Genomic DNA, 15,038 nt, shown 5'->3' with positions numbered 1-15,038 from the left:
TGACTTTTTAATGATTGCCATTCTAACTGGTGTGAGATGGTATCTCATTGTGGTTTTGATTTGCATTTCTCTGATGGCCAGTGATGATGAACATTTTTTCATGTGTCTGTTGGCTGTATGAATGTCTTCTTTTGAGAAACGTCTGTTCATATCCTTTGCCCACTTTTTGATGGGGTTGTTTTTTTTTTCTTGTAAATTTGTTTGAGTTCTTTGTAGGTTCTGCATATTAGCCCTTTGTCAGATGAGTAGATTGCAAAAATTTTCTCCCATTCTGTAGGTTGCCTGTTCACTCTGATGGTAGTTTCTTTTGCTGTGCAGAAGCTCTTTAGTTTAATGAGATCCCATTTGTCAATTTTGGCTTTTGCTGCCGTTGCTTTTGGTGTTTTAGACATGAAGTCTTTGCCCATGCCTATGTCCTGAATGGTACTACCTAGGTTTTCTTCTGGGGTTTTTATGGTTTTAGGTCTAACATTTAAGTCTCCAATCCATCTTGAATTAATTTTCGTATAAGGAGTAAGGAAAGGATCCAGTTTCAACTTTCTACTTATGGCTAGCCAATTTTCCCAACACCATTTATTAAATAGGGAATCCTTTCCCCATTTCTTGTTTCTCTGAGGTTTGTCAAAGATCAGATGGCTGTGGATGTGTAGTATTATTTCTGAGGACTCTGTTCTGTTCCATTGGTCTATATCTCTGTTTTGGTACCAGTACCATGCTGTTTTGGTTACTTTAGCCTTGTAGTATAGTTTGAAGTCAGGTAGCGTGATGCCTCCAGCTTTGTTCTTTTGACTTAGGATTGTCTTGGAGATGCAGCCTCTTTTTTGGTTCCATATGAACTTTAAAGCAGTTTTTTCCAATTCTGTGAAGAAACTCATTGGTAGCTTGATGGGTATGGCATTGAATCTATAAATAACCTTGGTCAGTATGGCCATTTTCACGACATTGATTCTTCCTATCCATGAGCATGGAATGTTCTTCCATTTGTTTGTGTCCTCTTTTATTTCACTGAGCAGTGGTTTGTAGTTCTCCTTGAAGAGGTCCTTTACATCCCTTGTAAGTTGGATTCCTAGGTATTTTATTCTCTTTGAAGCAATTGTGAATGGAAGTTCATTCATGATTTGGCTCTCTGTTTGTCTGTTACTGGTGTATAAGAATGCTTGTGATTTTTGCACATTAATTTTGTATCCTGAGACTTTGCTGAAGTTGCTTATCAGCTTAAGGAGATTTTGGGCTGAGACAATGGGGTTTTCTAAATATACAATCATGTCATCTGCAAACAGGGACAATTTGACTTCTTCTTTTCCTAACTGAATACCCTTGATTTCTTTCTCTTGCCTGATGGCCCTAGCCAGAACTTCCAACACTATGTTGAATAGGAGTGGTGAGAGAGGGCATCCTTGTCTTGTGCCAGTTTTGAAAGGGAATTTTTCCAGTTTTTGCCCATTCAGTATGATATTGGCTGTGGGTTTGTCATAAATAGCTCTTATTATTTTGAGGTAAGTTCCATCAATATCCAATTTATTGAGCGTTTTTATCATGAAGGGCTGTTGAATTTTGTCAAAAGCCTTTTCTGCATCTATTGAGATAATCATGTGGTTCTTGTCTTTGGTTCTGTTTATATGCTGGATTGTGTTTATTGATTTGCGAATGTTGAACCAGCCTTGCATCCTAGGGATGAAGTCCACTTGATCATGGTGGATAAGCTTTTTGATGTGCTGCTGAATCCGGTTATTGGCTGAACTCGATGGAACAATAGGAGAAAGAGGATCAACGGAAACTGGGAATATAACCCATAGAGATCAGCCTCCCAGGACACACTGAGAAAGATAAGCAGAACCAAAGGAGAACTGACATAGTTGAATAGCACAAAGCCACCATCACTGGACATGGAAAAGTCCTGATTTAAAAGCAAAACTTATTTATATTGAATCCATTTCAACTGCTAACTAATTAGGTGTGATTAGATATTTTAATTAAACATTATGACTCTGTTTCATCAATGAAGATGGATGATAATGCATTCCTCATTGAGTTCTCCTAAGTGTTGGGAGAAATGTGTAACTAAGTACAGTATCAGAAATATAAAGGTTTGGTTAACATTGACTGTGATGGTACTATTAGTTATTGAGGTTCTGGAGGTTCTTCCAGTGTGGCAGCTAATCTAAAGAGCCCTTTAAGTTAGTGAATTCATTAGGTAAACAGTAAAGTTCTGAGTGTCTACCATGGGCAAAGTACTGCTAGGTACTTTGAATGTAACAGTGTTCCCAGCAACCTGCACTTTACTATCAGAAGTTTATAGTCTAGTAGACTTAATCATACAAATACATCTTTTAAATTGTGAAACATACCATGAAAAAAATCATGTTATGATTTTTTGGTTTTGGTATATGGAAGCATACCGAAAGGGCTCTAATTGAGATAGGATGATCAGAAAAGGCCTAAGGAGGGACGCTTGAGACCAAGCACTACATAATGGTGAATATGACAGGCTGGGTTTGGTAGGGAGGGGGCTGGGATGGGGGAGAGTACAAAGGTCCTGAAGTTAGAATGACTGGAATGAGTTCAGTTTTTGTGAGGAACTGAAAGGAGCCCAGCATGAGCACAGCATAAGGAGCAAAAATGTGTATGTTGAGTGGGAAGGTGAGGTGGGAGGTAAAGGAAGAGATGAGGTTGAAGTAGGTAAGGATCCTGTCATTTAGTGCTACACTGTAAGCCATTGATGAGTTAGAAATTTGCTCTAAAAGAAGAGAGAAACCAATGAAGCATTTCATGCAGGGAAGTCCTAGGGTCTCATTTACATTTTCAAAGGCTTTACCCTGGCTTTTTAGTGGAAAACAGGTTGGAAAGGGGCAAAAATAAATGTGGAGACCAATTAGGAAGCTATTTGAATGGACAGGAGCAGAGGTGATGGTGGCTTTGACCAGGTCAGTGGTAGTGAGGTTGTCTTACATCTACATCGGTAACAAATTTGATGAACCAGATGAAAACCTATTATCTAAAAAGAAGGTAACATAAGCTATATAACAGGGTTGCTGTAAAGGTTGAATAAGATGTGTGCAAACATAGGCCAAAGCCACAGCTATATACTAAGAACTCAAAAAATTTCCTCCCTGTTTTCACATATACCAGACTGTTGGTTTCATGAGGATATTTATGTTGTTCTTGTTTGAATCCACCCAGTCTTCTAGTACCATGTTTTTTGAATGACTGCGTATCACATGACTGCAAAATACTAAACCTTTTGGAAACAACATTCTAAGTCAGGAGAGAAAAAGCCTAGCAAGCATGTTTCACTTCTAAATTATCAATTTGAATTTCTTTTTCATCTTTAGACTTAGATACCATAATTCCAAGAGCTCCTTAGAGGCTGTTTTGTGGAATGCTAAAGGCCATCCGAAATTCAATTTTGTTGTTGTTGTTGGAATGAAACATCATCCAGCACTTGCATAATTATCCTTTAAGAACTGCAAAGTGCTTTTCAAATGAAGATGCAGCCTTCTGATGAACTAGAAGGGGAAATGAAGGAAATGGATGATTTCTATATCTATGTGTAGTAGGTGAGTGAATTGACAAGATGCAAAAGGATGAAATACCAGCGTCTCCACCCCATCTTACCATCAGTTTGTATTGTAAAATTTAACTTTCATTTTCTTCAGGATTTCTTGGAATAATGTCAGTTAAAAAATGCAGCTGGATCCTTGGCTTTGCTTCACTTTCTTCACAAGAATATAAGAAAGCGATGAATCTGGGAATCTAATACCCCATGTGTCCTTTTGAAAGGCATCGTCTATTGCTTTGGGTGTTTTCGTTTGTTTCGTTTGTTTGTTTTGTATGAGGATGTTGAATCTACTCTGTAAGTTACTACATCAAATTGTGCATTTAAAAGCAATTGATAATTCTAAAAAAGTATTTTCATAAGCAACACATCTTAATAATTACTAAAGTGTCTGATAAGAAAATAATACATCCCATGGCAAATCAGACCAATAACAAGTCAGAACAAAACTATTTCTAGAAGGGAAACGAGTTTCTCTGGGTATAATGCAGTGGAATTACTCATTATATTGTGGCATGACACTAAAGACAATATATTAGGTCAAATTTTGGATATGATCAGGACTCTTTCTGGAAAAAAAAAAATCATCCATGAAGCACATACACGGTTTAGGTATGAACCCTGAGTAGAACAAATAGAAGTTTATACGCTTTTTTATGATGCACTGTCTGTAAGCTAGGTGAATAGAAGATGAGTAGATAATTCTTCAGCACTCCTGCTTGCCTGAAGTATTGGTGCACTCTTTAATAATAAGTCACTGTAAAAATTATAATATCCATGGGTCAATATATTATCGTAAGCACTAAAGAAAAGAATGGAGAATAATCTTTGACTGAGGTTAGGATCAAAGGCTGCACAGAGTGTACAAGCTGTGATTGCAGACTTGGTCCATTCCATGGCTCTTATATCACATGAATCAATCAACCGGTGATTTATTTGGTGTCAGTGTCATGCTTATTCCCATTCTAAGTGCACTGAAGTTGATAGGGAAAAAAATAACTAAAAGTAATAGTTGGTTCATGATATTCACTAAATTTGCTGAATGTTATGAATGAATAAATTAATTAAAGATTATTTTATTGCCTTTCTGGGAAATTGTTATGCGTTCAAAAATCTTCATTTAGATTTTCTTCTACCACTGTCATCCACTACAAACCCTGGATGTTCCAAATCTGCTTTCCTATGTGACTGTACTAACACACTTTTTAAAGAAATCTTTCTACACTTCACATTTTATCTCAATTAACCGTGTACATATCTGTTTTACCAGAAACTACATCTCATTCATTTTTATATCAGTGCTTATACAATAGTTGGAACATATTATATGCTTCATGCAATTATTAATTCATTCATAAATTCATATACTTATATATTAAATGAGAAATAATGAGTCCCTATGCTAGATGTTGACAAGGTACCTGTCACAGTCTCGAAAACTCTATAGCTGCTTTAGTTTTCTGTTATTAGTGCACTGATCAACATAAGATGCAACTATTCTGTCATACTATTAAGAAAAAGATAAACCAAACATTTACAACTGGTAGTTTTCCGAGGCAGAAATGAGAATCCTGAAGCCAAATGTTAATTTGTTTGTTTATTCTTTACCTTTTATAGCATTAAGATCTTAATTGTTATTCAGATATTCTATTAGGTCTGTATACATGGTTAGCTAGCCAACTAATGATCAAGTGAGCTGTTTTGTTGTTGTTGTTGTTGTTGTTTTATCTTGGAACTTCATGAGGAGGGCCATAATGTTGATTGAAAATCAGTTTTCCACAAGGTGAACCATGGTCAATATAGCATATTGCTTTCTGTACTGGGAGGCAGTACAGAAAGTGTTAGGAGCATAGACACTGTTATGAGCCTTCCTGGGTTTAACCTTAATAATACCCATATGACCTTGAACAAAGTACCAAGCCTCATTTTTGTTTGTTTGTTTTTGGATGGAGTCCCATTCTGTCCCTCAGGCTGGAGTGTAGTGGTGTGATCTCAGCAGCTCATGTAGCCCCCTTCTCCCAGGCTCAAGCGATTCTCCTGCCTCAGCTTCCCAAGTACCTGGGACTACAGGCATGTGGCACCATGCCCTGCTAATTATTGTCCTTTTTTTTTTTTTTTAATTTAGTAGAGATGGGGTTTCGCTATGTTGGCCAGGCTGGTTTCAAACTCCTGACCTTAAGTGATCCGCCCACCTCGGCCTCCCAAAGTGCTGGGATTATAGGTGTGAGCCACTGTGCCCAGCCACCTCATTATGTTTTAACATTCTCTCATATTAGGTAAAGATATTCATGATGCTTACTTCACAGACTTGTAAAGAGAAAATAACACAGGCAATGTACCAAGAAAAGTGATCAGTACATAGTAGATACTCAATAAACTTTAGCTATCATTATTAGCCATATATTTTTACATTGATTTTTATAAAAAATACAGATGCTGGGCTAGGTGCGGTGGCTCATGCCTGTAATCCCAGCACTTTGGGAGGCCAAAGCAGGAGGATCACAAGGTCAGCAGATCAAGACCATCCTGGCCAATGTGGAGAAACCCCGTCTCTACTAAAAATACAAAAATTAGCCAGGTGTGTTGGCACACACTTGTAGTCCCAGCTTTTGGTGAGGCTGAGGCAGGAGAACCGCTTGAACCCAGGAGGCAGAGGTTGCAGTGAGCTGAGATCGTGCCACTGCACTTCAGTCTGGTGACAGAGTGAGACTCCATCTCAAAATAAATAAATAAATAAATAAATAAATAAATAAATAAATAAATAAATAAATAAAGATTCTGATATTCCTAGATTTTCTCCTGATGAAAGCTAGACAGTTCTGTATATCAGTCACATGAAGACATTTGTTTAACTAAAATTTTTATTTTGAGATATATTTAGATTCACATGAAGTTGGAAGAAATCATACAGAGTGATAATCCACATCCCTTACCTATTTCCCCCATCAGCAACATCTTGTAACATTGTAGTACAATATCATAACCATGGAGTTGGCATTAATAACACTTATGAGGCAGTTCTGTCATTACAAAGACCCCTCATGTTGCCTTTTATAGTCATTCTCACCCACCCCGACTCCATCTCTCTGTTCCTGATTCCTGTCACCCCCTAATTGTTCCCCATTTCTATAATTTAACTCCTTTAGCACCATTTGTTTAAAAGGCTGTCCTTTCTTCACTGAAGTGCTTATACAGTTTTGTCAAAATACAACTATGCATATTTCGGTGGGTGGGTCTATTTCTGGGTTCTCTATTCTACTATATTGACCTATGTATTTACCCCTCCTTCTTAACCACATTGTCTTAATAACTGTAGCTATACAGTAGGTCTGAATACCAGGTAGAATTATTTCTCTTTCTTCATTCTTCTTTTTCAAGATGCTTTTAGCTATTGAGGGGCCTGTGCCTTTCCATGTGATTTTTATGATAAGTTACCTATGTCTACAAGAAAACATATTGATATCTTGATAAGAGCCATATTGTAACTATAAATAATTTGAGGAGAATTGATATCTTTACTATGCTGAGTTTTCCTATTCACAAACACAATGCATTTCTTTTCTGATTTCTGTCAGCATGTAAGAATTTTCAGCATACAGATCCTATACATGTTTAGTTAGATTAAAATCTAAGTATTTAATTTTTTATGTGCTTGTAAATGGCAATGTGTTTTTAATTTCAGTTTCTACATGTTCAATCTTTGTATATAGAAATCATGTTAGTTTTTTTGTATTGGTCTTGCAAGATCCTGGAACCTCGCTGTACTCATTATTGGAGTATTTTTGTATATCCCTGGGGTTTTACTATGTAAATAATCATGTCATCTGCAAACAAGAACAGTTTTATTTTTTTCAAATCCTTATTTATTTTTCTTGCCTATTGCCTACAATTTTCAGCACTATTTAGAATAATAGTAGTGAGAGTGAATAGGTTTGCGTTGTTCCTCATCTCAAAGGAAAAACATTGTCTTTCAATATTAAGTATCCTATTAGCTTATAGATATCTTGTGAATTTTTAAAAAATCAAGTTTAGGAAGTTCTCTATTCCCAGTATGCTGACAGTTTTTATAATAAATGGGTGTTGGATTTTGCCAAATGCTTTTTTTGGTGTTAACTGACATAATGAGAAGATTTTTTTTGTTTGTTTTTTTAGTCCATTGATACAATGAATTCCATTCATTGTTTTTTTAATGTGGGACAAGCCTTGCAAACTATAATAATAAATACATTTAAATTGTTTTAGGATAACATGAGGTATTTCTAAATGTCTTCTGTGCAGCCATAAGATGAAGAACCAATGAAATAAATCTCTTTTGGTCATGGTATATAATCATTTTTCTACATTGCTGAACTTGATTGGCTAATATTATGTTGGAATTTTGCTTTCTATATTCATATAAGATTTTTTTTTTTTTATTATACTTTAAGTTATCGGGTACATGTGCATAACGTGCAGGTTTGTTACATATGTATATATGTGCTGTGTTGGTTTGCTGCACCCATTAACTCATCATTTGCATCAGGTATTTCTCCTAATGCTATCCCTCCCCCATCCCTCCACCCCATGACAGGCCCTGGTGTGTGATGTTCCCTGCCTTGTGTCCAAGTGTTCTCATTGTTCAATTCCCACCTCTGAGTGAGAACATGTAGTGTTTGGTTTTCTGTCCTTGTGATAGTTTGTTCAGAGTGATGGTTTCCAGCTTCATTCATGTCCCTACAAAGGACATGAACTCATCCTTTTTATATGGTTGCATAGTATTCCATGATGTATATGTGCCACATTTTCTTAATCCAGTCTATTACTGATGGACAGTTGGGTTGATTCCAAGTCTTTGCTATTGTGAATAGTGCCGCAATAAACATACGTGTGCATGTGTCTTTATAGTAGCATGATTTATAATCCTTTGGGTATATACCCAGTAATGGGATCGCTGGGTCAAATGGTATTTCTAGTTCTAGATCCTTGAGGAATCGCCACACTGTCCTCCACAATGGTTGAACTAGTTTACAGTCCCACCAACAGTGTAAAAATATTCCTATTTCTCCACATCCTATCCAACACCTGTTGTTTCCTGACCTTTTAATGATTGCCATTCTAACTGGTGTGAGATGGTATCTCATTGTGGTTTTCATATACATTTCTCTGATGACCACTGATGATGAGCGTTTTTTCATGTGTCTGTTGGCTGCATAAATGTCTTCTTGTGAAAAGTGTCTGTTCATATCCTTTGCCCACTTTTTGATGGGGCGTTTGATTTTTTATTGTAAATTTAAGTTCTTTGTCGATTCTGGATATTAGTCCTTTGTCAGATGGGTAGATTACAAAAATTTTCTCCCATTCTGTAGGTTGCCTGTTTACTCTGATGGTAGTTTCTTTTGCTGTGCAGAAGCTCTTTACTTTAATTAGATCCCATTTGTCAATTTTGGCTTTTGTTACCATTGCTTTTGGTGTTTTAGTCATGACGTCCTTGCCCATGCCTATGTCTTGAATGGTATTGCCTAGGTTTTCTTCTAGGGTTTTTATGGTTTTAGGTCTAACATTTAAGTCTTTAATCCATCTTGAATTAATTTTTGTATAAAGTGTAAGGAAGGGATCCAGTTTCAGCTTTCTGCATATGGCTAGCCAGTTTTCCCAGCACCGTTTATTTTACAGAGACTCCTTTCCCCATTTCTTGTTTTTGTCAGGTTTGTCAAAGATCAGATGGTTGTAGATGTATGGTGTTATTTCTGAGGCCTCTGTTCTGTTCCATTGGTCTATATCTCTGTTTTGGTACCAGTATCATGCTGTTTTGGTTACTGTAGCCTTGTAGTATAGTTTGAAGTCAGGTAATGTGATGCCTCCAGCTTTGTTCTTTTTGCTTAGAGTTGTCTTGGTTATGCGGGCTCTTTTTTGGTTCAATATAAAATTTAAAGTAGTTTTTTTCTAATTGTTTGAAGAAAGTCAGTGGTAGCTTGATGGGGATAGCATTGGATCTATAAATTGCTTTTTTTTTTTTTTTTTTTTTTTTTTGAGATGCAGTCTTGCTCTGTCACCCAGGCTAGGGTGCAGTGGTGTGATTGCAGCTCACTGCAACCTCCACCTCCCAAATTCTAGAGATACTCTTGCCTCAACCTCCTAAGTAGCTGGGATTACAGGCATGCACCACCACACCCAGCTAATTTTTGTATTTTTAGTAGGGACAGGGTTTTACCATGTTGGTCAGGCTGGTCTTGAACTCCTGACCTCATGGTCTTCCTACCTTGGCCTCCCAAAGTTCTGGGATTACAGGCATGAGCCACTGAAGATTTTGTTTTGTAGCTTTCTTTTTTTTCAACTTTTTCTAGTCTTGGTGTCAAGATAACAGGAACTGTTTCTTCCTCCTCTAGTTCTAAAAACAACTGATTAAAATTGGTCTTAATTCTTCTTTTTATATTTGGTAAAATTTGTGAGTGATTGCATTTGGGCCTGGAGATTTCTTTTTGGGGACCTTTTTAATTACCCATTTATTCAATGGTTATAGTACCATTATAGAACAGGATATGTATTTCATCTTGATTGAATTTTGATTATGTTTCATGGAATTGGTCAATTTATTCTGAGTTGTTGAATTTATGAGCATTAGTTTGTTCATAGTGGCTGCAGAATCTGTAGTGTATATCCAGTTTATTCCTGCTATTAGTGATTTGTGTCTTTTGTCTTCTCTTGCTAGAGGTTTATCAATATCACTGATATTTTTAAAGAAAATTATTTGGTTTTGTCGTTTTTAAGTTGTATTCCTATTCTCAATTTTATTTTTACTATTTCCTTCCTTCTGTGTATGTTGGGTCTACTTGCTTTTCTTTTTCTACTTTCTTGAAATAATCAGGACCGTCTTGAGGGTTACAAGTGTTTCTATGAATAAACGCACTGGGAGAGCACGTGTCCACTGGGATTATCAGGCAAATTGGACAGGGTTGTCACCCTATTGATGACCTTAAGCAGTGGGACTGTACGAATTAGATCCATGGCCACTTCATGTGTATCACAAGGATCCTGGATCAGGATATCTGGTCAGCACTGGCTCTTTCACTTCTTGCATGAAGTTCGTCATTACTAATCACAAAAAGCACGAATTGTTATCCTGTGAAGTTCCATAGTCCTGATACCCTCATATACTCAAGTTTGATCTGCACTGTTGTTTTTGTACCAGGAGATATGTGCTAACTCTTTTAATAAGGTTTCAGGTATAGGTGAAAAGTCGGAAATGGTAGCTAATATTTGTTGTGCCTCTGTTGTTGAATATGTTTAAATCTATAATTTACTCATAAAAATACTATGAGATAAGTATCATAATCTTCACTTTGTAAAAAAGGAAATTAAATCTGGGAGAGGCTAAATCTTTGTATAACATTTAGTAAATGGTAGAGATAGGATGTGAGGTGAGAGATAGATGCCTAACTCCATCCTACTAAAAAGCTTTCCAGTGCACACTGTTTGCATCAACACCTGCTATCTGTCATTACATACAGAAGAGGGTGCTCTGGTAATGTAATCACAACTGTAGTTTCTAGAAAGGCCCCAGCATATTTTTTATCATGATGAGATATGGTGATGTTGGATTCATATATGTAGTTGTTTTGATGACGTAAAATAATAAATACATTTACATCATTTTAGGAAAAAAATAGATTTGTTAAATGTCCTTTGTGTGCCATAAGAACCAATGAAGTAATATTTAAGCTACATTACCTCAGGAGAAGGAGTTGACCAGGTCCTAAACAATCCATTTTTTAGTTGGGAATATTACCAGCATGTATGTACTGTTTAAACCATAAATTATATACACACAGGGTCATAGGCAATGGATATAATCAATGACATATATAGACAAAATTTGGAGATTGAGATCTGATAATCAGTAGAGTCCAGTAGAAAATGAAGTGAAGGATTTGTTTATGTAATTATATTCAGGGTCTACCAAAATGTATACAGCTTCATTTTGTCTGCTTTAAAGGGTATGGGGGGGAAACCAGACCCTGATAATTCAATGTTATTTCATGTAGGTTCTTTTCTATTTCCTTAAGCGTCAACTGATCTGAGAAATAAAGGGAAAGAGTACAAAAGAGACAAATGTTAAAGCTGGGTGTCCGGGGAAGACATCACATGTCGGCAGGTTCCGTGATGCCCCCAAGCTGCAAAACCAGCAAGTTTTTATTAGTGACTTTTAACAGGGGAGAGAGTGTATGAATAGGGTGTGGGTCACAGAAATCACATGCTTCACAAGGTAATAAAATATTACACAGCAAATAGAGGCAGGGGGCGAGATCACAGGACCGAGGAGAAATTAAAATTGCTAATGAAGTTTCAGGCATGCATTGTCATTGATAACATCTTATCAGGAGACAGGGTTTGAAAGCAGACAACCAGTCTGACTAAAATTTATTTGGCGAGATTCTCCTCATCCTAATAGGCCTGGGAGCACTACAGGAGACTGGGGCTTCTTTCATCTCTTATCTGCAACTGTAAAAGACAGACGTTCCTAAAGCGGTCATTTCAGAGGCCTCCCCTTAGGAATGCATTCCCCTTCTCAGGAATGCATGATCCTTCTCCTTAGGAATCATGCACATATGACACATTCTCAGGGATGTTCCTTGCTGACAAAAAGAATTCAGTGATATTTCTCCTATTTGCTTTTGAAAGAAGAGAAATTTGGCTCTGTTCTGCCTGGCTCCCAGGAAGCCAGACCTAATGGTTATCTCCTTTGTTCCCTGAACATCGCTGTTATCCTGTTCTTTTTTCAAGGTGCTCAGATTTCATATTGTTTAAAGAGGAGAATCATTAAATAAAATCTATTGTAAGTGAGATTGAGTGCTGAAGGAGGGAGAGAACAGAGGGATGTTATTTTCAGGCTAATAGAAATGGTGAGATTTTTAGGTTTGTGAGGAGAAAAAGAAAGGTAATCAGGAGAAGTGGGATTAGTTAGATGGGTCTGCATTGCCATCAGGGAGGATTGAATCAGACCTATTGTGATTTGGTGTGCCAGCTTCTGAGGAATTGGCACAGATCACACCACATCTAAGGGTGGTCTCTGACATGGATGTCTTTTCTTTGTGGTTTTCATTGCCAGTATTCACCTGAAGCTTGAGTCTCCTGGTGCGTATCTAGACAGGGAATTGATGATCTCCAGGGGAAAGACAAGCATATCCTCTCCTCCACGTTATAATTGTGCCAGGTTCTTAAGTATTAGTTTGGGAGTTTTTCTATAACACTGGCTTCCCTTTGTTTAGGGGAAATTTTTTGCTTATATAATGGCATTTGGCTGCAGTTAGATTATTATCTTTAAGAACATTAAAAAAATTTAAAGTAAACAATGCCAAATGTGATTGGGAGTGGGGCGTAGTTAAATTACATTTTTGTTGTTCAGACTATTTGGATATTTGGGTTTTTAAAGTGCGATTGGCCTGTTTTACCACAGCCTGTCCTTGAGGATTGTAAGGGATTCTAGTAATATGGGAAATTCCTTACTGTTGCATAAATAAATCAAAATCCTTACTAACACATCTAGGGACATTGTTTGTCTTAATTTGATATGGAAGCCTCATAACTGCAAAGGAAGAATACAGATGTTCTTTAACATGGGCCATGCCTTCCCCTGTTTGGCAAGTAGCCCCGATAAAACCTGAGAAGGTATCCACAGAATCATGCACATATGACAGTCTGCCAAAGGAGCTAACATGAGTCACATCTATTTGCCATAAAGCATTAGGAGTTAGGCCTCTGGGATTAATGCCAGATTCTTGATTTGGAAATGTGAAGACCTGACACTGAGGGCAGCTGTGAACAATAAACTTAGCTTGTTTTTAGGTAAGAGCAAATTTATCTTTTAATCCAGCAGCATTAACATGAGTGAGATTATGGAACTCCTGAGCTTCTTGGGTTGCAAAAAAGACCAAACAGTCGACTTTATGGTTAACGGCAGACATGGGTCCTGGTAAAGTGGTATGAGATCTAATATGTGTAATATACAAAGGGTGTCTACGTTGGCATTGTAACCTTGAAAATAAAGAAACCAATTCAGAATTATCACCATGTTTGATAGTAGCAGTTTCTATATTTTTAGTGGCATGTACAACATAAGCAGAATCAGAGGCACTATTTAAAGGTTTGGAGAAATCTTGTAAGGCAGTAATCACAGCAATTAACTCTGCCTCAGAGGTATAAGAGGTAGAAATAAGCTTGTCTGTAGAACTTACATAACCAGCATTGCCATTACTGGAGCCATCAGTGAACACTGTAACAACCTCAGGAATAGGCTGATCTTTGGTTAATTGAGGGTCCAGTTGGGAGAAAGAAATGAACTTGGGAAAAAGTGCACATGCATCTGGGAAAAGGAAAAAAAACACGTTGGCGTGCCAGATATTGGGGGAAACCAGCCCCCGATAATTCAATGTTATTTCATTTAGGTTCTTTTCTATTTCCTTAAGTGTCAGCTGGTCTGAGAAATAAAGGGAAAGAGTACAAAAGAGACAAATGTTAAAGCTGGGTGTCCGGGGGAGACATCACATGTCAGCAGATTCTGTGATGACCCACAAGCTGCAAAACCAGCAAGTTTTTATTATTTGCTTTTGAAAGAAAAGAAATATGGCTCTGTTCCTCCCAGCTCTCAGGCAGCCAGACCTAATGTCTATCTCCTTTGTTCCTGAACATCGCTGTTATCCTGTTCTTTTCTTCAAGGTGCCCAGATTTCATATTGTTTAAACAATTTGTGCAGTTAACTCAATCATCACAGGGTCCTGAGGTGACATTCATCCTTAGCTTATGAAGATGACAGGATTAAGATATTAAAGTAAAGATAGGCATAGGAAATCACAAGAGTATTGATTGGGGAAGTGATAATGTCTATGAAATCTTCACAGTTTATGTTCAGAGATTGCAGTAAAGACAGGTGTAAGAAATTGTAAAAGTATTATAAAAATTATAAGAGTATTAATTTGGGGAACTAATAAATGCCCATGAAATCTTCACGATGTTTGTTTTTCTGCCATGGCTTCAGCCGGTCCCTCCGTTCAAGGTCCTTGAAACAGGAAAATGTTGGACAGTTTGGAACTTCCTAGTGATTTGTTGAATGGTTTTGCCCAAAATGCTGACAGTGATATGGACAATAAGGTCCAGGCTGAGGTGGTCTCAGATGGAGATGAGGAACTTCTTGGGAACTGGAGCAGAGGTGACTCTTATTATATTTTAGCAAAGAGACTGGTGGCATTTTGCCTTTGGTCTAGGGATTTATGGAACTTTGAACCTGAAAGAGATGATTTAGGGTATCTGGCAGAAGAAATTTCTATTTACCAAAGCATTCAAGAGGTGACTTGGGTACTGGTAAAGGCATTCAGTTTTATAAGGGAATCAGAGCATAAAAGTTTGGAAAATGTGCAGCCTGACTATGCATTAGAAAAGAAAAACCCATTTTCTGAGGAAGAATTCAAGCTGGCTACAGAAATTTGCCTAAGTAGCAAGGACCCTAAAG

The 15,038-nt window shown here is 37.2% G+C and overlaps 1 protein-coding gene across 7 annotated transcripts in view; it reads left to right on the top strand.

Moving 5' to 3' along the window:
• The window catches only part of LOC135965066 (uncharacterized), a 78,828-nt gene that overhangs the window by 24,678 nt on the left and 39,112 nt on the right, over positions 1–15,038 (top strand). For 4 of the 7 annotated variants that reach the window (XR_012417229.1, XM_065520545.2, XM_065520544.2 and 1 more), the window contains 2 exons: positions 3,333–3,557; positions 14,568–14,738. The exons of 2 other annotated variants lie outside the window; for them this stretch is intronic. Coding sequence is in view for 3 of the 5 variants with exons in the window: in XM_065520545.2 (XP_065376617.1) it covers positions 14,603–14,738 (136 nt within the window). In the remaining 2 variants the exon portion in view is untranslated. The remainder of the gene's footprint in view (positions 1–3,332; positions 3,558–14,567; positions 14,739–15,038) is intronic. One more of the 7 variants, XM_065520546.2, reaches the window with a different exon arrangement.

The sequence above is a fragment of the Macaca fascicularis genome, chromosome 9 (assembly GCF_037993035.2).
Source record: "Macaca fascicularis isolate 582-1 chromosome 9, T2T-MFA8v1.1".
Taxonomy (NCBI): domain Eukaryota; kingdom Metazoa; phylum Chordata; class Mammalia; order Primates; family Cercopithecidae; genus Macaca; species Macaca fascicularis.
Note: the sequence above shows the minus strand (reverse complement) of the source record. Positions and strands in the feature narration are given on the sequence as shown.